The following is a 21,570-nucleotide window of genomic DNA, read 5'->3' as shown; positions in this document are numbered from 1 at the left end:
ATTGACGAGGTTGTACAAAATAAAAACAAAAAGCCGTGAGTTAGGTTACCTCTCTCCCCAATCAACATGATTCCTGACTTTTACCCTTTTCCTCTGGGATCCTAGGTCAATTGAAATAATGCATCTTTCGCAATAAGACCCCTTTAAGCCCTCCGATTACGAAGTGATGTATTGAGACGGATAGGGGGTTTCCCAAAGGATACTCCACGAGACTTGACTGTCAAAGAATGAGCGCAGACACACAGCATATCTCCCCTGTTGTGTTCGACCGGTCGCGCATACCTCGAGAGTATACAGACAAAACTCGATATTTTAGACTCTTTTCGACATCCGAAATCGGGATCGGTTTGCGAAAATGATTCATCACACAATGGATGACGATCCCAATTCATCCTATCTTCGACGACCCGGACCTTTTGCTTCGACACCGCCATCTGGATCTCATCCGAATCGCCCTTCTTCTCGCACATCACGACCTAATTCTCGCGCTCGGATGGTAAAACCGCCAGGTGCCATTACGCCTACTGGCCTCGGCGTGCTTACAGAGAATGTGACAAACTTGTCTCCAGACGGTCACGGAGCCACTAGCCCTATAAAAGAGGGGTTAGGTAGTTTAAATCGCTGGTCCCAATCTACCGCATCCAGTAAAAGCCCCTCGGAGTACACCGGTCATCATCGTCGAGGGAGTTCGAAGATGTCCATGTCAGGCTACCGTGGACGGGGCCACAGTCCCCAACGTGCGCCGGGGCCAAATGGAGTGCCGATGCTTGATTTGCCAGAACTGGACAAGTCTGCCATGTTCAACAGTGGCCCAACATCACAACAACTTGATCTTTCATTTACGGCCTCAACCCAGGTCTTCCAACCCTCTACACATAATCTCGAAACAGATATGGACCATTCATTTGCGCGGACCAGTGGGGGGTCCGTTTCTCTGAATGACGGGGAAACCGACCCGGCAATCATACAGCATGGACAAACCCAAAAGGCGATGCTGTCAAAAGCACTTCAAAAGGCGAACACGGCAGTTCTTCTTGACAATGCTGCCAATTTCGAGGGTGCTATGGAAGCTTACTCGGACGCTTGCAATCTATTGCAGCTTGTCATGCTTCGCAGCAACGGCGGAGACGAAGAAAAACACAAACTCCAGGAAATTCGGGATACCTACATGCTGCGGGTAACGGAGCTGCACCGTATGGACTTTCCTCTCGGGGAGAGCGACAACAAGGCTCTTCCAGATCGGCCTCTCAGCCAAGAGTCTTACGGAGAATATCTTCATTCGGCAAATGATAGGGTCCAACTTGACAGCCAGCAGAACTCGCCTCATCCAAGCTTTGGTTTCCATCAAATCCCGCTAGAAGAGACAAACGGGTTCTCTTTGGAAGCGGTCCCCCCTCGACGCCAATCCTTGAAGCCATCTGCTTTAGAAGATCAACCACGATCTATAACTTTGCCGGGTAGCCAGGAGGATTCCAACGAATCCACTTCGTGGCTGGACACCATTGACGAATCCGGTGCTTCATCGCCGTCGTCGGCGAACTCGAAGGCGTCGTCTGTCTATCTTCGGCGCCGAACTAGCCGTCGTCTCAGCAATGATACCGAGGCTGAATTCGATGCGGCCCTGGATGCGGCGGTTGAAGCTGCATATGACGAAGGTCTGGAGCCGGTGCTGGAGTACAAGGAAGAGGAAAGCGATGATATTGTCTCAAATGCTCGCAGAAATATCGAATTAGCGAAGCAAAGGGTGCGCGAGGCAGAACAAGAGGCAGAGGCAATGAACCGGGACCGTGAAATGCGTCGGCTCCAAGAACAGACAAGTCTGGAGAATGACCATACTGCCCGTACGTCGACATATCTGGACGATGAAGCAGAGGAAGAGGAGCGTCTATTGGAGGAGATGACTAAGGGATACGTGATGGATGACTTTGAATTCGGCATTCAGTCCAAGTCGGCACTTCCCCGAGAATCCGATTCTAGCAATATGTCTGGGAGAACCTGGGAAAGCTCTGCAACGTCTAATGCTGCGAGCACTGGGGGCGCACTGTCTACGCTTGCAGAAGATGATGTCTTGCCATCAGACGACCGAAGGCCCGAACCATATACCATGCCCTCTTCTCCCCCATCCTCAGCTTTACCGCCCTTACCAGCATCATCTGACTTTCCGGCTCCTTCAAAGCAGCGAGCTTCGGGATCGACCCGGGCTGATTCTGTTGGCTCACTCGCCTCTTCCACAGGCCCAGGGGTGCGAGCCCGGCGCCTATCCAGCCAGACCCGGGAGCTCAAGATTGAGACGAACGCACGCTCCTCTCGCGCCAATTCCAATGCATCATCAGCCTTGGAAAACTCCGCAGCCCCATTAGCCAACCGTCCGCCGCCGTTGCCGAAAGATGATCCATCTGGTCCCGGCGGGCGCTCCACTTTGCATCCAACACAGCGCAATCCCTCACTGAGCTCTTTCACGGATATTCCCAATCTCTCCAAAGCACGAACCCATGAAGATGATGAAAACGAATTGCCACCCCTGCCACTGTCAGCGCGCCCCATGGGCAAAGTACCCTCAGCTCCAGATGGATTGAATAGACTTCACTCTAATACAAAGCCCTTCCGAGCCCGGAACGCCTCTGTTCCGCTCCAGATACCCGACATGTGCCCAGAATCCCCAAGTACCCCATGGAGCGGGGCATTCCCTGACACCCAAAGAGGTGCGACTAGCGGTGTTCCAGTTCCACCCACCCCGACCCTGTCCAGCTCCACTTTGAGTCAGAATGGGCTGCCAAGTGGCGGGCCAAATCTGTTTGGTAGCAACATCCACTCTTCAACATCGCTAGGTCGTCCAAATTCGTTGATAGCCAACGCACCGGTTCCTCTGGAGCCCTGTCCGGAATCTTTCCTTCTCCGCCCATTCTGGCTGATGAGATGTCTTTACCAGACCCTGGCGCACCCGCATGGTGGCTATTTGTCAGAAAAGCTCTTCATCCCTCGAGATGTCTGGCGCGTGAAAAATGTGAAATTGAAGGGGCTCGAGGAGAAAATCTCCAACTGCGATCTCCTGACCGCTGCTTTGCTCAAGTTGGCCCAGGTCGATACGTACGATGCAGATGCGGTCTTAGAAGAGATGCAGTCATTCGAAGCTGTCCTTGACCAGGTTCAGGGGCTGCTGTCTAAGAAATTGGGCAGTGATGTTGGTGTCCAAGCATCAATGCCGTTGTTCAAGCCAGCTTCCACGCCGGATGAACCTGCTCAACCCGAGGTTGCACCAAATAAATCATATCTGACCTGGAAACGACTACGGGCCAAAACTTCCGGACTCGGGACCAGCAGCCCTGTCCACAGCGCCCGAGAAAGTAATAAAGACAACCTGATCCTCAACTCTGTTCCGATGACGTCTGGGCATGGAACGCCTGCGAAGCGGAATGTCACTCAGCTTGAATTCTCTGGGCCCCACGCAAACTACATGGGGGCATTGGCGCGGCTTTTTGACGCTGCACAGGTGCTAGGTAAGTTCTCTGCAAGTCGATATGGCTTTCGTTCATCCTAACCCATATACAGAGCAAATCGCCCAGCAAGTTGAGGACCCTGGTCTCAAACATTCATCTAAGACCCATGTTGGTCTGGAACTCAGCACCCGACATGCTGCTGAGTTCTTTGGCTTCTACATCTGCCGATTCGCCCTAGCCGATGTGGGCTTGATGCTCGACAAGTTCATCAAGCGAGGTAGCGAGTGGGTGTTGGTGTAGGAGGTATATGAAGCCATACGATAATTATTCCCTCTCCAAAGTCAAGTGAGGCTTGGAGTTTTCCCGCCCGTTCTTGATATTCCTAATGTCCATATTTGATCCTCCCACGTCTTTTGAGATACCATGATTTTTGCCAGTTATTTGATGATTCAGGAACATATTTGTCATGAGATGGGATTGTATTTAAGTGATGCTTGTTACTCGCTCATAGAAACCGTGTCCATTCTGTTCATTCAGGCGACCTTGCTTCGGCGTGAATCATCACACGTAGGTAGTAGCACCTACAGCATATGACACACATCCAATCTGATTCCAGCGGTACTTTCAATCATCATATCGTAGTCTTGTTTCACAAGCATACCGTGGTTGATCGAAGATACATTTGCCGCCGTCTCTCTGCGTCGCGAATAATCTCGGCTGACAGTTTCAGGCTAGGTGCTAAATTTGTATACCTCTCTACTTCGGTAACCACTCCCGCGATGATCGCGTCCATCCGGGAAGCGGGTGGGAGCAGGGTAGAGAGAGCAGGACACATGGTGGCACCCATGATCAACAACGTCTGCGATACCATTGAAAGAGCACCCTGCCACAGGTACGGAAGGTGGCCCTCGCGATGGCTGGTAATATGCTCCAGCTGACGGAGCGTAGCATCCAAACATCGCCGGCAGCACTCTTTTACCCCCGGGTCTAAGCCAGCCTGTTCGTTCTCAAAGACCGCCAGGATATACGGACGATATATGATAGTACGACATGCATTGTAGCGAAGTCGCAGTACCGTTTGGGCCGGATTGGAAAGAGGGGCCTGGGTCAAAGGAAATTGGACGGGTTCGGGAAGGCTGTCGTACCATTGGGACAGCTGAAAATCGAGCTCGGAGACAATTGGACCCAAGGATGCTAGAGTGTGGGTGCTGTCTTTCTGGTAGATAATATGGCTGACGCGATTGAGCAGTCGTCGCAGCGCAATCTCTGCCAGGAAATACCAGAGTTCGTCACGTCGAATGCCGGGATGAGAGTCCACAGGACGTAAGAAACCCGGATAGTTTCTAGCCATTTGGCGTTCTTCGCCTGGTGTATGATGGTCCATATCTTCTTGCTCCTCGTCATCCTCATCTTCCTCAAACCCTCCCGGCAATTCCACGAGCTCTTCAAAATTTACAATGCCGGAATGGGGAATATCCAGCTCTGCGAGAAGATCGCTCTCAAACAACAAGGCGTTCCAGTACACCCTCACACTTAATTCCCTCCATTGAGTAGGGATTCGATTCGGACTGCCGAACAACAGTTGCAACTTCATGCTCACATTGGATAGCAGAGTCCAGGCTTCCAGGGGTCGCACTAGATAGAATAAGTAGGCAGAGGCCATGACCATGCATTGAGTCGCAATGACGGTGTTCCGCATCATGATCGATGGTAGGAAACTCCATGCAGCGGCAAAGTAAGGAAGCCCCGGCGGTTCACGATCTGGTGCCACGAATGAGATACTGCCGCTGTGACTGGCGCTTCCCAGAGCCAAAACTAGAAGAACCAGGCAGCTCATGGGCCCTTTCTGAAACCCCTGTGCAAGAGCGGATTGATAGTATCGGTTCCAAGTGTAAGGGTTCACGCAGGCGTACCAAACATTCCCGTAGTTGAAGAAAGCCTGGGCGTAGGTAGATGCATTTGTCAAATCGAAGCCTGAGTTGGGCGTCAACCGCAACGGCTCGCGAGCCATTTCTAGTTGAAGAAGTTGCTGTGGATCATAGGTCCGAGAGACCAAGTCCCGAATCAGGGGCCATTGGAGAAGATGTAGCGCCGGAGTGGTATGCATCTTGGGCATCGTTGAAATACTGAGGCTGGCAGGTGGTTTGACCCAAGAACCAAGTCCAACAGCGGACAATCTTCCATGGACCGGTAATCCACTGGGTGATGTTCTCGTCGAGGGATCATCGTTACCGAGGTTTGTGTCATTGCTGGTGGCCGGGGAATTAACGGATAGGGCCAGACGAGGCCCCTGGTTGGGTAAATTCGAATGCAGAAAACTCTCAATTCTGGCCAGATGATCTAGGATGAGCTTGTCGCCAGCATCTAGCTTGATGCCGGGTTCCCTGTAAACACACTCCGCGTCCAAATCGGAACAAAGTTGACACTTGGGACGAGCTCCATTGCATCGAGTCTTGCGCAACCGACATATCTGACACTGTAACAAAGTCAAATTTGCCTTGGTTGTATGTGATAGGGACGCTTACCGCTATTGTTGCCCGTCTTCTGGGATATTCGGCGGCCTCTGTGCTCGAGCGCTTTTTCTTTCCCAAGGATGCGTTGCTGGCTGTATAATACCCCAAGGAATCCAACGTTTCCTGTTCCGTATGCATATCCATTCGTCAAGTCTTGAGGGCTCAATTGTATCTAACGTTGCAGTCCCAACTTGAGAGGGTGTTAGGCATGACGGGCATCAAAACATATCTGAATATGAGTTTAGAAGGGAAATGAGAGACAGAAACTCAGGAGACAGTCCGAAGGATTTCGGGCACAGGCATTACATGCATAATGCAAGGCTGACTTCTCAAAGAAGGAGTCTTGTCCATGTGTAGCTATATCGCTGACCAAACATAGTGCGGGAGTATATCCGTGACAGGTTGGGCATATAACCCTGGCAGTACAAATTACAAAATGCGAAAACAACAGACAAAAGTAATTTAGTATGGAGAATGTTCAAAATACTGCGTATGAATGTGTAATGTGAATGCAACTGTACTCGGAACATTAAACTAGGATGTCACATGTGGTCCACGTGCACGCGTTCCAAACAAACGCGTCGCGGCGTCGATCTTCGATCTTGCTCTTTACGGAGCATAGGTCCTAACATGCTCCCAACGACAGTTCCAACCCAATCCACCTCTTAATTCATCATGCCTCGTCCTGCCCCGAAAAGAAGTCGCACAGTGGGAAAGACACAGCCAAAGAAGGGTGCGACAGACGAATCGGCGCAACAAAATGACACCGGTCTCCCCAAATCGCCTGTGCAGCCTGATCATGGCTCAGCCTTGGATCCGAGACAGGCTCTACGTAACCAGACACCACTGGCCAAGAACCACGAACAAGCAATTGAATCGTCGCCCGTAGACGACCGGCTGGCCACGGGTAGTCGACCTGGAACTGGCAGTCGGCCCCCAACAAGATCGCGAGGTTATTCGTCTACGTTATCGTTCGCCGGACGCAAAGGCGACACAGGTTCCCGAATTCCAGGAACGCCCAGTTTCGATAGTTCGGTACTGAGTAACTTCAGGCGGCGTCCGCGCCAGCAGAGCATTCTACAGATGATGCAGGCCGACGATGTCGGCTCTTCCGATCTTGATGACGATGACTTCCTTGGTGGGCTCAGCCCAAATGATGAGTCGACACCACTCAGGCTCTCCCGAGGGAAGTCACTACTCGTGAGGCCTTCCGATAGGTCCTCCTCGCCGTCTGGATCACCACCCTCGTCTGGCGGGTCGCGAAAACGCCAATGCATGGCCCAAGAGATCCAAGTTCCCCAGTCTCCAATAGATATGGTTGAAGACACTCCAACTGCGACACAAATTCAAGGTCACGGTTCTCACTATCTCGCTGAAGCGGAAGTTTGCAATCAACACCCTGAACAGGAGGAGGTTGGACAGAATGATGGGCTTGGAGATGGGGAGACCGAAATTGATAGAGTCGAGGCTACGCAGCAGTCCCAACAATTCCCAGAAATGTTAAGCCAGACTATGCTACCGCCGGCCAGCAGTCCCGCTGGCACAGCTACACCTGGTGACCCCACGCCACGACCTGTGCAGAGGAGTAAGCCAAAGGTTCCCACTCATCTATCAACTGCAAGCCTACAAGACAAGCTCTTGCCACATCGCCGGCGCAGACGTGGTGCAGCCGATCATTCCAGTGACGATAGCGATCGCCAACATGACGCTGCGTCCAGTGACGAGGACGAATTGAATTACCCATCTCAAAGACCAACTAGGGGACGGGCCGGGAAAAGCAAACCCAAGCCATTATCCAAGGCCCACGGCCTGAAGCAAAAACGAGTTCCGGAAACGAAGCCCAAGGATAAAGCGGCTCCAAAGGAATCAGCTACTTATTCACGTTCTCAAACGACTGGCATTGACAAAGAGAATGAAGAGCTCCTGTCGTCCTCTCCATTATCATCCCCACCAGACACCGACTCTGAGTCCGAACCAATGGAAAAAACCACTCGTTATGTGAGTGATGAATTGAGGGCGGCAGTCAAGAAGTTTGCTGAGGTGGATCAATGGGAGATGGAGTTTGAAGATGTAACTTCAGAGAGCTAAACAAGTTTATCTAATTATTTTTTGCGATACGAATAATGCGATATATGTTACGACTTCCGTCTTTTAAATTGACCGACAGTAACCGCATGTTTTTTTTAAAGAGCCCCGCATGCAATGTAACGTAAGTAACCTCGTTATTCAATTAGCTTCTTAACACTTCCCGGCTATCTCTTTTTTGTCTCTTATTTACCCAATTCAATATGACTTCTATTGACGCAATTCTAGCAGCTAAGTATCCGGCCAAGGCCCATGCTCGTCGCGTTGCCGAGTCCCTCAAGGCTCAGGGAGGGGCTGGAGCTATCTATCTTGAGGCGCAAAAAACTCGATTGATCGAGGATAGCGATGAGGACATGCCATTTAGGTGGGTTTATCCATTAAAATATTGATCAGCGCTGACCCAACGTAGGCAACGTCGTCCATTCTTCTATCTGACTGGATGTCTGCTGCCCAATGCCGCAGTTGTATACGACGTCGTCGCAGATCAATTGACTCTGTTCATTCCACCGATCGACCCAGAGTCCGTGATTTGGTCTGGCCTTCCTTTGTCCCCCGAAGAAGCTGCGAAGCTTTACGATGTAGATCGCGTTCTGTTCACATCCGACATCAACTCGACTTTGGCGTCGATCGCCTCGGCTCACAACGGGCAAACTACCGCTTTCGCAATCGCCGAGCAGTTCTCAGATGGCACGAGCTTCCAGGGCTTTGCTAAAACAAACACTACCAGCCTGAAGACTGCCATCGAAGATACACGTGTTGTCAAGGATGCGTACGAGGTTGCGCTTTTGCGAAAGGCGAATGAGATCTCGACCAAAGCACACATTGCTGCTATCCAGGCCGCCAAGACCGCAACTAATGAGCGCGAGATCGAGGCCGCAATTATTGGCACTTGTATTGCCAATGGATGCCGCGAGCAGTCCTACCACCCTATCGTTGCTGGGGGTGAAGGCGGTGCGACTCTTCACTATGTCAGAAACGATGTTGATCTGGTTGATCCCGTCACTAAGCAGCGAAAGAACAATGTACTCATCGATGCCGGTGGTGAGTATCAGACCTACTGCGCAGATATCACGCGTGTCATTCCTCTGAATGGAAGGTTTGCGCCCGAGACCCGGCAGATCTACGAAATTGTTCTCCAGATGCAAACGGAATGTATTGCCATGTTGAAGGAAGGCGTGAACTGGGATGATGTGCACGCGCTGGCACATCGCATTGCTATCCGTGGCCTGCTGAAGCTGGGTATCCTGCGTGGATCCGAGGATGAGTTGTTCGAGAAACGCGTCAGCGTGGCTTTCTTCCCCCACGGCCTTGGGCACTACCTGGGAATGGACACTCACGATACTGGTGGTAATCCCAACTATAAGGATGGGGATATCATGTTCCGCTACCTGCGTGTTCGTGCAAAGCTGCCGGCCGGCTCTGTGGTTACCGTTGAGCCTGGTGTAAGTATCTTCCCCATTCTTGATGAGTATCATACCTAACGACTTATTGCCAGATCTATTTCTGTCGCTTCATCATCGATCCTGTACTGAAGGCTCCCGATACTGGGAAATACATCGATGCCGAGGTCCTGGAACGGTACTGGAGCGTTGGAGGAGTGCGCATCGAAGACAACATTCATATCACCAAGGATGGTTCTGAGAACTTGACCACGGCCCCTAAAGCCATTGAGGAAGTGGAGAGCCTAGCCTTATGAGCTATTCTAACGCTTTAATTGATCGCATGAAATAAGAATATATTGTTGATCCGGCTATGTGATAATGTGACTAGACGGCTCTTCTATATCTTCGCATAGACTTGAAGCTGTCTGTAGATTCCAAAATACTTCCGTATCAGATATTTCGAACGGTCCTTCAGATGAAGATGAGGTTATTATATAGCCCCACACATGTGTGTACCTTCGGGCTCTTCATACCCCGCATCAAAGCTCCATTCCCCTTTGTCTTCTGCATATTTTCTTCCCTTTTCTCGCTCCAACGTTCCCAATGACATCCAACGCACCCGCTGCCTGCTGTACCATTGGTGTTAAGCATGAAGGCGAAGCCAAGGGCCGATTCCAGCAAATCGCTGATGGTATATCTATATCCCTTTGGTACTCAAGTACGGATTGCTAACGTCCTCAGTCGAGGTCTATATTTCGAGCCCCCAGCGTGCAACTAAGCGTGCCATCCTATTGCTAACAGATGTCATCGGCCATCGATTCATCAATGCGCAACTCATTGCGGACCAGCTGGCGGCAAATGGCTATCTGGTTGTCATGCCCGACCTGTTCCACGGCGATCCTGTGCTGCTCAATCGCCCCGCCAGCTTCGACCTGATGAGCTGGCTGAAAGGTCCTCCGGGTCATCTCCCCAGCCGTGTGGAACCTGTCGTCCACGCAGTACTGAAGGAAATGAAGTCCAACATGGGTTGCGAGCGGGTCGGTGCTGTCGGATATTGCTTTGGGGTATGAACAATGCCCCGTAGGTAGATTTCTGCCCAGCTAACAAATATAGGCGAAATACGCCGTTCGACTGCTCCAGCCAGGTCTCTGCGATGTTGCCTACGTGGCGCACCCGAGTTTCGTCGATGCAGAGGAATTGGCAGCAATTAAAGGCCCCTTGTCCATTGCGGCAGCCGGTAAGTAAATTGTTGTCCGTTCTGATTGGCTACAGTCCCTTGACCAAATGTAGAAACCGACTCAATCTTCCCGGCTTCAAAGCGTCATGAATCCGAGGATATTCTCATCAAAGTCGGCCAGCCATATCAAATCAACCTGTTTGGTGGGGTTGAGCATGGCTTTGCCGTTCGCGCAGACATCACCAAGCCAACGATCCGATTTGCCAAAGAGTCTGCGTTTCTGCAGGCAGTCGCTTGGTTTGGGCAATACCTCTAATGAGAATGATATAGACCACAGTAACGATGGTACTTTGATTGGAATTCGCTCTTTGGTTCGCCATGAGACCAGGCAAAATTTAAATACATTTGGGAGGGACAAAAAAGGATACCTATGTAACGCTAGAAGGTGCCGTGGATTCTGGTAATCCTCACATCTTCTCGTGGGTAGCCATAAGCGAACCTGTATACGTGTTAGAAACTGCAAGATGTTGCCATATCGATGAACTTACCAATGAATGTGGTGACCAAACGAGATCGAACTTGACAAATATCCTCCGGTACCAACCAGATAGTGGCACCCATCTTTCTGGCAATACTGATAGAGAGCTTGGCGTTTGCATATGCCTCCTCATCGGTCCGGCCGGGGGTGACCAGATCATAATCCACATAGCTACTCTTCATGCCATTAAGCACATCAAGAAGGAAAATACCAGATCCGATAGAGCTGTCCTTGAAGCTGCGTATCGTAGAAGACCGACCACCACTGCTGGACATGTCATTGGCCCACCGAATCATCTCGGTATCGGTGATTTCGCGCTTGCCTAATCGTTGGGCAAGCGCAGAGAGGGTGTTGGTAATATCCCGGCGCATCAGCTGCCACACCAGCCCGAGAGTGAGCGTGCGCTGACCATCGGTGATATCAGCACCCTGAACACCGACAAGAGAAAACCCATTGAATTTCCCGAGCTCGATCGAATAATTCGTGTTCTCGACTGCCTTGAAGCGCATCAATTCGCCACCAGAGGCCGGTGGCTTGTTGACGTGCTTCCAATTGACGCTTCCAGGAATGACTTTGTCGTATGCTTGCAACAATACAAAACCGTCGCGTAGGTCATCAAAGAGCGAATTGACCGCCGGCTGCACGTCCAACGAATTCAACCACAAGGTGAACACTCTGGCCTCTCGCTCACCTTCAGCGTCAAAGTCTTCAACCTCGAGCTTCTCCTCCTCGGTGATCGGGTCCAATCCTGGGTGCGTATTGAACAAGTTGGCAACAAAAGCAAGATTCAGTTTGGGGTTCCCGGCAACCAAGGACGTTGGGGTCAGGAACTTGCGACAGTCAAGGGAATCAGCGTTCTGCAGGACCTGCTCAGCCCGCTGGAGCAGATCTCGAGTCTGAAGGGGGGCCCGCGAGCACACGTCCGGTGCCAATTGGTTGAGAAGAACGGTATAATTCTCACCATCCTTAACGTCAGTAGAGAAGTTTGTCACCCTATCACAGTCAGCCGAATGTCTCTCTCCTTCTCTAGGCTAGACCTACCGTTTGTCCCACTTGGCATTCTTGAGGTGGTAGTTGAACCAGCGAAGAAGAATCTGCTCTGGAGGCAAGCGCAAGAACTGCTCCAGTGTTTCGTCCTCATCCAAGAGTCTGTATAGCTCCGGGTGAAGCTTGATATCAATCTTTCCAAGAAGACCACGACGAATGATTTGCCAGATGAGTCCCAGAATGAGATGCTCGCGCACTTCGATGATATCTCCACTGCCAATGTTCACGACTGAGCACCCGATACCCTTGGCAGAGTTGATAACGATGTTATTGTTTTCGGTCATATGGAAGGCGTTCAGCTGCTTGATTTTCTTCCCAGCCTTATTCAGAACACGTTCGTCAATGGTGTCCGGTACACTGTCGTTAATCAATTTGGCGAGAACCAGGCCATCTTTGCACTTGTCAAACATCTCAAATGTATCGGTGGGGAAAGGCAGCAGATTTCCAACGTCCGCATCGCCCGCCAAAACCGCATTGATGTGTCGCGTGAACTCGGTTCGCTCGTCTTCGTTGATTGTATGGGTGACGTTGGAGGATGATCCCTGGACATGAATTCGTCCTCCGACACTACCCTTCGACACATGTCGAGATGCTCCAGTGCCAGCACCAGCCCCTTGAATTACAGCAGCAGGGGTAGATGCTGCACGAGCGTTTTCAGCGGGTGCCGCCCGGAGCTTCGAAATGAGCTGTCATGGCGTTAATATCAGAAGTCCGGGGAAGAACGAGGGGGGGTAGAGTTCTCACATCAACGTAATCTTCGAGTTCCACGCGCCGGGAGCTATCGAGCTCCACATCCTTCAAAGCTGCACGCACCACATCATATGGCTGGCGCTCTGACTGTTGGACAGCTTTGATCGTGGTAGACTCATCGACGTAGCCACGGTCCTCGACGTCCAGTCTGTTAAAGGCATCCTGGAGCGAAAAGATCTCGCCTTGATCAAGCTGCGGAAAACGCCTGTAGTAATCAGAGCCATTAGCATACTATGCAGCAGATGGTATCGAACTGCCATGGGATTTGTACTTTTGAAGCTTGAAAACGTTCATATTGTCAGGGAGAATCGCCTCTCGCAGGACAGGTGGGGGCGGTCACCCAGGGTAAGTCGGGTTTCGACAAGAACGGAGCGGTGTTGAATGCCCTTAGCAGAGCAATTGTTGAAGACAAGAAAGAAAATATTGACCAGAAGAAATCCGATCTGTGCCAAAGAAGGTGGGCAGTGCAGGGCAAAAGGCAGCCAGATACACGAACCGAGGAGGAGGGGGGGAGATGAGCCACCATGTAATGAAACTACTAGGCCGGTACGGAGTACGGAGTACTTTACACTAGAAGGCTGGAGTCATGGTCTAGTATGTATGACTGGTCAAGTATGTACACTGTACATTGTATTTATGTATTGTGTATGTAATGGTATTTGAGCAGGGCGGAAGGCGGATTGTCCTTCGAATGACGTCGAGACATCGACACCGAAGCCTTTTGATTTCTGCCTAAGTTCTCTGTAATTATCTCGTATTATTCATCTGCCTAATTATATCTCCTAGGACGCTTGTTTATTGCGAATAGTTAGGGTTTGCGTACATAACTACCTACTGTGTACATTAACACAGTAGTAACTTATCGAATTTACTAGTTGTGCTTATGCTCCTGTCTACTTTGCAAGCTATATCCCATATATAGGAGGTGAATAAGATCGTATCCTCTATTCAAGTCAGGTCTCTATCATACGGGTACACCTCCATACCTCCATACATCGTAGGTCCACGGTCTAGAGTTACGGCTCCGTTCCATTGTACTCGGATTACATCATTCCCGCCGGTCTAGGTTCCCCAGAAGAAAACAAACGGTATCGGAAACATTCCTTTTAGCAATTGCTTCCTCAGTCACTTTTCCTTCTTCTTGCCTTTCATTTTGTCTACTTGCGATAAAGTCCTCAACTACTGTGCCTTCACCATTCCTTATTCCGGCTGTTTCACGTTGGTTCCTTTCGCCTTGCGACGGGTGCGCCCCATACCCATGGCGGTTGCAGAGCAGAAATCATTTTTGGGGACACTCACACCGTGGAGTACGCCAAGGAGCGCAACGCCGCAGCCTGGCGATCAGCCAAAGCTAGATACGCTGCAGCGATCGCAAGGGGAGGACCATACAGTGCACCGACATCGATTGAGCGTCCGGCGCTACCCGCCTGATTGCCCCCCATTGAAAGTGAGATGGTTTTACGCCGTGGACTCGCCCAAGCGAAAACCACTCTTTCTAGAACAGAAGAAGGCGGATCAAAAGCCCATACCACCACCCAAAAAATTCATACCATTCCCAGGGAAAGACTCCCAGTCCATCGAATTAACGTTCCAGAAACTTTCAGACATTGAAGATGCTCGTCAACAAAATAGACCAACCGACAGTGAAACGGTCTTGGCTAAAGTCCCTGTGAATGAGGATTATCTTTTCAATGTTGATGTGGAACAACGAGAGCTGAGCCCTACCTATTGGATTGGCCCTGTCTACGAAGTCCGTCGTGGAACGTGGTTCATACAGGATGGATCTAGCCTAAAACCATGCGAAGAAAACCTTGCTACCCAGCTCGAAGAAGGCTATATCAAATTGTGCCCATGGAGATCCCAGTCACCAGGACAGACCTCGCAAACAAACGCACAAAATGGATCTGGTCAACCCAAAAATATCCCAACCAAGTCCCAAGCACCGGATTCAAAACTACCTCCTCATAGCACAGGAAACACCGGGAACGAGCCCGGCGGTGCTGCAATGGAGCCTCATCAGTATCGTTTATTCGGTGCTTATATGAATAGGATTGTTGACTACCAAGATTCCACCACGGCTTGGCTGATGAACGATGATTTCATGTCACGCTTCAGCACTTCGGTGTATCAGAAGCTAGGAGGTATTCCAGGGACAAAGTTGGTTCGTGGATTTGAACCCAGAAAGCCGAAAGAGACATCGGAGGCGAAGGGTACTAAACAAAAACCGCTGAGCGATCCATCACCCGCTACAGCTTCGAAGGCCACATTGAAAGAGAATCCAAAAGAGAAGCCAGAGGGTTGCGCCGAATCACCTTCAGTCGGCGAGTTCGAAAACTTCGACAATAGACCAAAGTCAACGTTAGAACGGCAAATGTCATCCCTTGCAGGCGAGCCACAAAACCCAGCCGATCTCGAAGAGCAGGCTCGTAGACAAGAGGAGCAGGAGATGGAAGAGTCGAGAGAAATTGAGGGTGAGGACAGAGAACGTGAGGTCGATCATTTGATTCTTGTCACTCATGGAATCGGTCAGCGGCTCGGGTTGCGACTGGAAAGCATCAATTTTATACATGATGTGAATGTGCTTCGCAAGACACTGAAGACTGTTTACAAAGCCTCGCCTGATCTTCAGGCGCTGAATTCTGCATTCCCGGACCACGAGAAGAATTGCCGTGTCCAAGTCCTTCCTGTGTAAGAAAAACCAATGCTATTGGTCACATTCCTGCTATTTGGCCAGCCTTGCTAATTCCATCAGTTGTTGGCGACATCTTCTTGATTTCCCTTATCGAGGAGTCAGACAGAATAGAAAGGAGCTCGATCTCGCCGACGCAGACACTCTTGAAGATGACACTTATCCCAGCCTGGCTGATATAACCCTCGAAAGTGTACCTGCTGTCCGAAATTTGATTTCGGATTTAGCGATGGACGTCCTTCTATACCAGAGCGGGTATTGCGAACACATCTCCAACATCGTTATTCAAGAATGCAATCGGATCCTTCGGTTGTACCGGAAGCAAAACCCTTCTTTCAAGGGGTCAGTCAGTCTCTGCGGTCATTCACTTGGAAGCGCGATTTTGTTTGACATCTTGTGTCACCAACCTGGAACTCATACAACGAAAAATGGGGTCCCCGGAATGGCCCAAGAGAGCAGCGACTCAGACCTCAGGGGTCCAAGTGCGTTTGAATTTGACTGTGAAGAGTTTTTCTGCTTGGGTTCCCCCATTGCGCTATTTCAGATGCTGAAGGGGAAGACCATCGGTGGATATTCGGGGTTGGCTCCGCGAAACCGCAAAAATGCGCTGGATGTTGAGATCGAATTGGACTCACATGGACCCGGACATGGGCTCAGCGATAACCCTGGTATCATCTCAACGCCCAAATGTCGGGATTTCTACAACATCTTTCATCCTTCCGACCCTGTAAGCTATAGGGTTGAACCGTTGATATCTCCAGCGATGTCATCGCTGAAACCACAGCCTCTACCGTCGGTGAAAAAAAGCCTTTGGACGACCTCTGGTCAAAGTTTGTCTATTCTTGGTAGCCGTATGGGCCAAAGTGTGGGATCTCTGTGGACAAATCTCACATCGGGTGTTGCAAGCAGCCTGTTGAATCGCAGCTTGGGCCTGAATGGTGATGGCGCCTCGTCCACTGCTCGTGCTTCTGGTGAGGATTATGGTGGCTCAGCCCATGAAGGGATACAATCAGGTTCGGCCCGGCATGGATCAGAATCCGACGCCGAGGGTCATTATCAGACATTGATCGACTCTGATTTGGAAACCCTTTATGATGGATTTCAAAGGAGCAGGGATGTCCGGCATGGCGAGAGTTCCGATCCCGATGTCGACACCGACCATGACCGGAAAATGAAATTCGAAGACGCCAAAGTGCGCGCGCTAAATTCCAATGGTCGTGTAGACTACAGCATCCAAGAGTAAGAGCGTATGTACTGCTTCAAGCTGACACTATCACTAACGGACATATATAGGGGAGCATTCGATATTTCACTAATAGCCAGCATTGCCAGTCATCTCACCTATTGGGGAGATGAGGACGTCAATCACTTTATGCTTTCCCAAATGCTCTCTAGGAATTTTCGGCATAGGAAGCAACGTCCAGGATGAGTATATCTCAATAATCCAGGTCATATAGATCCTACAGTCAATCCATTGAACTGCGTACCAAACGGGGACTAGCGTTGTCGGTTAATGATTATGTAATACAAAGCTTGAAGATAAAAAAAAACCCCGCTTTCGAAACTTTCCATCATTGTCATTCGAGTGTCTTCTTGGTGTCCCCCGTCAGTTTCGAGGGAATTGAATCCTAGCAGAGTTCAAATCTTTCAGTATTCACATACCATCTGTCAATCTCGTCTTAATGATGATGAGGTTCACAATGGTGCTGATCTCTAGTGGAAATCCTCTGTACACAGTATAGCATGTCCTTCTCTTTTGGATATCTACATTATCCCCCATATTCCCCCCAACAACCGCAATCTCTTTACATCTGGCATGGAACACATGCTCTTTGAATGCTCAGATTCACTCGGATAGCGGAGATTAATTTCCTCTCTGTTTGCTTTAGATCCTTTGCTAGCTTTCATGCTTGCAAGGTAATGATGGGTTGGATACATTTATATCTAGTTAGCTACGATCAATATAAATCTGTCACTTTCAATTATCTCCACGTATCTCTTGAACTGCCTGAACACGATTCACGAGTACATATCCGTCACTCCCGAGGTACGCACTGACCAACGGTTGGGTGCAAATGCCAAGCACTTCCCCGTTATCTTGCCCTCTGCTCTACCTACACCAATTGTCTACATACACAGATCGGTACAGGGTCTCACTTGATCTCGTTAGTCGCGGAATGGAGGGCTAAGTATCACCAACTTGGACCCTTCGCTATCCGGGATATCTATTCACAATGAGTCACCACAGCGATGAAGCGGTTTCCCAAGTTGTTTCAGCACAATCTCCACCTCGCGCCGAAGACCACGAGAATAGTCCCCCGACGCAAGAGCACGCCTCAAATTCAATGATTCCAAAGGAATTCATTGATGCTACTCTCAATTTCTTATCGACGTCTAGCAATGAAACTCTGCTCGGAGTCTTTGCGCTCCTTATACTCGTCACCTACATCATACTAGGGAGGGTCGGTCTGCTTCTGATTGGAGTGGCAGTCGGGGTCGTTCTTCATGCATCGTGGGAAGGTTTGGATACGGAACATGCGGGTGGAGCGTCGCACGCGCAAAAGTCCAACAGACGAAGAGAACTTGCGCTTGAAGTAGCCAACAGGCTTCTGGATTGGCCGAAACCGGCTGGTTCGTCAGACGCGCAGAATGGAGATGTTGTACCTATAAGCACACCAGAGGATATGTCCTCCGCAGATTTGGAATATGCCACCTTTCAACCGGCCACTGCTGGCGCCTTGAAACGGCTCACCGATGCAGTCATCGCAGACTATGTCAAGTAAGGATCTCTCCCAATCCACTGTCTCGCAGTGAAAATGAGTAACTTATCACAAATCAAGATACTGGTACGAACCGCTCTTACCGTCCGATTCGAAATTTCCAGGCTCCTGTCGGCGAATCCTGACGCATTTCATCACATCTATCTCTTGGCACCTGTCACGCAAACGAACGGAAGACACATTCTTGCAGTTTCTCACCAACTCCTCATCCATTGTTATCGTATTTCTGAATGAGCTTGCTGCTGCGTTCACCTCCGCAGGCACGTCCATGGAAGCCGAGAAGACAGTGAATCGGTACCTTGAACAGTTTCCGGACAGCAGCCTAGCGAATGTCTTGTCTGAGAAGCAACAGCAGAAGAAGCTCAACTTGATTGCAGATGATATACTGTCGAGCTTCCTGGACCGCAAGGCTTACGAGTGCTCGGTTGTACGGGACTTCCTCCGCGAGGTCTTTGCGGGTGTGATATTGGGATCCACAATTACCAGCCTTGCCCGTCCTGAATTCATCAACGAATGGATAATATATCTCTTGCGGGATGGAGAATCAGAAATTATGCACGCTATCGACGCAGGCGTTGAAGGCGCACGGAATCAAGGTGTTGATACCCCTAAGGCTTCGGAAGACACAACTCGAGAGTCTGTGAAAGCTACGCAGAGACTGTCTATGCAGGCGGCAAGAGCTTCGGAGGAAGCCGCAATCCTAGAGGCGAAACGTCTAAGCGCTATGATCGCATCCCAGCATACGCAGAGCGAAGAGCCGGAACGACCAGGCTTAACTGAACACGTTGACAACCTATACACTTCGAATGTCGATCCGGCTTCCAATTTGGCTCCTGAGCCTGAAGGCAGCCACGGCCAGGAGGAAGTGTCCTATGAAAAATCATCTGCAACTCTGAAATCACCCGAGGAACAGTCTGTGCAATCTGTGATCCTTCACGGGGCACAGGTGTTAGTAGACGATGATGGAGCTAGAGATGAAAAAGGCTTGATCAAATCACGGCCCACGTGGGATTATCTATTACAGGTTGAGCCATCGTCAATGCGCTCGACTGGATGGATGGTATTCCGCAAGTATTCAGACTTCCAGTCCCTCCATGAGATGCTGAGTACAGTCTCACGATTGAATCTGATCTCAAGCTTCTCAGAGCGTCATCCCATACTGCCCACTTGGAAAGGCAAAACACGACAAGCTCTCGCTCGGGACCTCGAATGGTATTTGCAAGATGCCATGAAGCACGAGACACTTGCCGACAACGATCGAATGCGGCGATTCTTGGAAAAGGATGCTAGTTCTTCCACTGATACGGCGAATTCTATAAAGCCGGTGTTCTCGTTCCCTAGCCAAGCTACATTTGGAAATGTGGGCAAAGGTATGCTGGATGCTCTGACCAATGCACCCAAAGGAGTAGCAGGAGGCGGCAAAGCTGTCTTTGGGGGAGTGACGGGAGTATTCGGAGGCGCTGCCAACAGCAAAAAGACGACCGCCAGTGCTGACCACAACCAATCTAAAGTCGATGACTCTTCTCGGTCCAGTTTGTCCAGTTTGTCGCAAGCAAGATCCAGTTTCGGTGATTATACTCGTCTATCTAACGAGAATGTTGATGGGATTGTGCCTTCTGGCGTTTCGTTGGAATCTGGAGACGAAACTTCCAAATCGCCCTCAGCCCACAGCGCCAAAGAGTCGTTGGGAAATGAGCGAGATACGCCGATCATTGAAAATTCGCTTTCTAAAGACTCGATCGATATGAGTGATCGTACTGCAGAACTCGATAGCAAGGACACTATGGATCGAACTTCGTCACATCGCCGTTCGGATACCGGGCAGAGTATCGATCACTCCCGCCAGCAGAAAAATCCCATCACAACTGATGAAACGCAAATTGCAGTAGAGCTGATCTTTGCGGTCATCAATGAGTTGTACACCTTGTCGTCTGCATGGAATATTCGCCGGACTCTCTTGAATGCCGCTAAATCCTACATATTACGGCCCGGGAGTCCGACATTGGAAACCATCCGTACTTTACTGCAAGAGTCAATGATCCAAGGTCACACTTCGGACGACGCCTTAGGAGGTTATCTTGCCAAGCTTCGTGAGAATGCACTTCCGACAGAGGACGAACTGAAAGCCTGGCCACCTCCACCCAGTGAGGAAGAGAAGATTCGCTTGCGAGAAACTGCACGCAAATTGTTTGTGCAGCGAGGCATTCCACAGGCATTGGCAAGTGTCATGGGTGCGGCTGCTAGTCGAGAAGCGCTGGAAAAGATATTTGACAGCCTTCAAGTTGAGAGTGTGGCTAGAGGATTCGTCTTCTCAGTTCTCCTACAGGGGTTAAGGGTCTTGACTCTCTGATATGATTATGCTGTTCCATAGAGTTACGTATAAAAGTGTGAGCAGACTATAGAAGCAATCATGTTCCCAATGGAATTCCAACCTCCCCTATGCACTACAGTCACTACCGTAAGTCTGTAACCGTACTCACGTGACCACGTGTTTGCTCGCGGGCCCGCGGCTCGCGTCTCGCGTGGCATCTTCAGTGCTTCACCTCCTGGCTTTCCCATACCTCGTTGCAGCAATAAGTCTACCGGCTCTCAAAATGGCATCCAGGAAACGTTCATCTGAATCAGGCTCTGGCCTCGATCACCTTCAGTCCAAGAAGACTAAGGTCAGCACTGCAGCGGAAGCCAAGACTGACTCTAATGGAGATCGCTACTGGGAGATATCCAAGATGCGCCGTATCACCATATCTTCTTTCCGTGGGAAGACCCTGGTGAATGTTAGGGAATACTATGAGAAGGATGGGCAGGAGTTGCCTGGTAAAAAGGTTAGTTGCCAGTGACTATACGCAGGACCGCTGCTCATATCATACCATCGCAGGGTATCTCCCTGCCCGTGGATCAATTTGCTGCCCTCATCTCCATTCTGCCCGATATTGAGCAGGTGTTGAAAGAAAGTGGAGAATCTGTGCCTCGACCTGTCTATTCGACCGAAGGAGATCAGTCCGACAAAGGGAAGGAAGAACAGGATATTGCGGACAACAAAAGTCCATCAAAGCAGAATATTGAGGCAACAAGTGATGAGGAGAGTGAAGCATAATCGCCAGCAAGCGTCTTCTACATTGCCATAGATGTCTCTCCCATGTCGCCATAATCAGACAGATCTTAATCATTGAAT

The 21,570-nt window shown here is 50.2% G+C and overlaps 9 protein-coding genes across 9 annotated transcripts; 7 read left to right on the top strand and 2 right to left on the bottom strand.

Annotated features, from left to right (window-relative positions):
* Positions 1–355: 355 nt before the first annotated feature.
* N7515_001895 (uncharacterized protein) lies at positions 356–3,737 on the top strand (the record flags this gene model as incomplete). The annotated part of the gene is made up of 2 exons (XM_056662639.1): positions 356–3,497; positions 3,550–3,737. The coding sequence occupies 2 exons, from the start codon at positions 356–358 to the stop codon at positions 3,735–3,737; spliced, it is 3,330 nt and encodes a 1,109-aa protein (XP_056524752.1).
* A 349-nt stretch (positions 3,738–4,086) lies between these two features.
* N7515_001894 (Zn(II)2Cys6 transcription factor) lies at positions 4,087–6,094 on the bottom strand (the record flags this gene model as incomplete). The annotated part of the gene is made up of 2 exons (XM_056662638.1): positions 4,087–5,913; positions 5,963–6,094. 2 exons carry the CDS (start codon positions 6,092–6,094, stop codon positions 4,087–4,089), a joined length of 1,959 nt encoding a protein of 652 aa, XP_056524751.1.
* Positions 6,095–6,625: 531 nt separating this feature from the next.
* Positions 6,626–8,038, top strand: N7515_001893 (uncharacterized protein; the record flags this gene model as incomplete). The annotated part of the gene is made up of 1 exon (XM_056662637.1): positions 6,626–8,038. One exon carries the CDS (start codon positions 6,626–6,628, stop codon positions 8,036–8,038), a length of 1,413 nt encoding a protein of 470 aa, XP_056524750.1.
* A 200-nt stretch (positions 8,039–8,238) lies between these two features.
* On the top strand, positions 8,239–9,731 carry N7515_001892 (aminopeptidase P family protein; the record flags this gene model as incomplete). Its single annotated transcript, XM_056662636.1, has 3 exons — positions 8,239–8,399; positions 8,445–9,477; positions 9,531–9,731. The coding sequence occupies 3 exons, from the start codon at positions 8,239–8,241 to the stop codon at positions 9,729–9,731; spliced, it is 1,395 nt and encodes a 464-aa protein (XP_056524749.1).
* Positions 9,732–10,020: 289 nt separating this feature from the next.
* N7515_001891 (uncharacterized protein) lies at positions 10,021–10,910 on the top strand (the record flags this gene model as incomplete). The annotated part of the gene is made up of 4 exons (XM_056662635.1): positions 10,021–10,108; positions 10,159–10,463; positions 10,531–10,654; positions 10,708–10,910. 4 exons carry the CDS (start codon positions 10,021–10,023, stop codon positions 10,908–10,910), a joined length of 720 nt encoding a protein of 239 aa, XP_056524748.1.
* Positions 10,911–11,061: 151 nt separating this feature from the next.
* Positions 11,062–13,223, bottom strand: sac6 (fimbrin; the record flags this gene model as incomplete). The annotated part of the gene is made up of 5 exons (XM_056662634.1): positions 11,062–11,093; positions 11,143–12,125; positions 12,174–12,865; positions 12,924–13,134; positions 13,201–13,223. The coding sequence occupies 5 exons, from the start codon at positions 13,221–13,223 to the stop codon at positions 11,062–11,064; spliced, it is 1,941 nt and encodes a 646-aa protein (XP_056524747.1).
* A 964-nt stretch (positions 13,224–14,187) lies between these two features.
* On the top strand, positions 14,188–17,047 carry N7515_001889 (DDHD family phospholipase; the record flags this gene model as incomplete). Its single annotated transcript, XM_056662633.1, has 3 exons — positions 14,188–15,617; positions 15,682–16,857; positions 16,912–17,047. 3 exons carry the CDS (start codon positions 14,188–14,190, stop codon positions 17,045–17,047), a joined length of 2,742 nt encoding a protein of 913 aa, XP_056524746.1.
* Positions 17,048–17,852: 805 nt separating this feature from the next.
* Positions 17,853–20,748, top strand: N7515_001888 (uncharacterized protein; the record flags this gene model as incomplete). Its single annotated transcript, XM_056662632.1, has 2 exons — positions 17,853–18,397; positions 18,459–20,748. The coding sequence occupies 2 exons, from the start codon at positions 17,853–17,855 to the stop codon at positions 20,746–20,748; spliced, it is 2,835 nt and encodes a 944-aa protein (XP_056524745.1).
* Positions 20,749–20,992: 244 nt separating this feature from the next.
* N7515_001887 (transcriptional coactivator p15/PC4 family protein) lies at positions 20,993–21,492 on the top strand (the record flags this gene model as incomplete). The annotated part of the gene is made up of 2 exons (XM_056662631.1): positions 20,993–21,220; positions 21,274–21,492. 2 exons carry the CDS (start codon positions 20,993–20,995, stop codon positions 21,490–21,492), a joined length of 447 nt encoding a protein of 148 aa, XP_056524744.1.
* Between the last annotated feature and the right edge of the window lie 78 nt (positions 21,493–21,570).

This window comes from Penicillium bovifimosum (assembly GCF_028826915.1).
Source record: "Penicillium bovifimosum strain IBT 22155 chromosome Unknown utg000002l_segment0_segment0, whole genome shotgun sequence".
Taxonomy (NCBI): domain Eukaryota; kingdom Fungi; phylum Ascomycota; class Eurotiomycetes; order Eurotiales; family Aspergillaceae; genus Penicillium; species Penicillium bovifimosum.
This window is presented reverse-complemented; position numbering and strand designations above follow the sequence as displayed.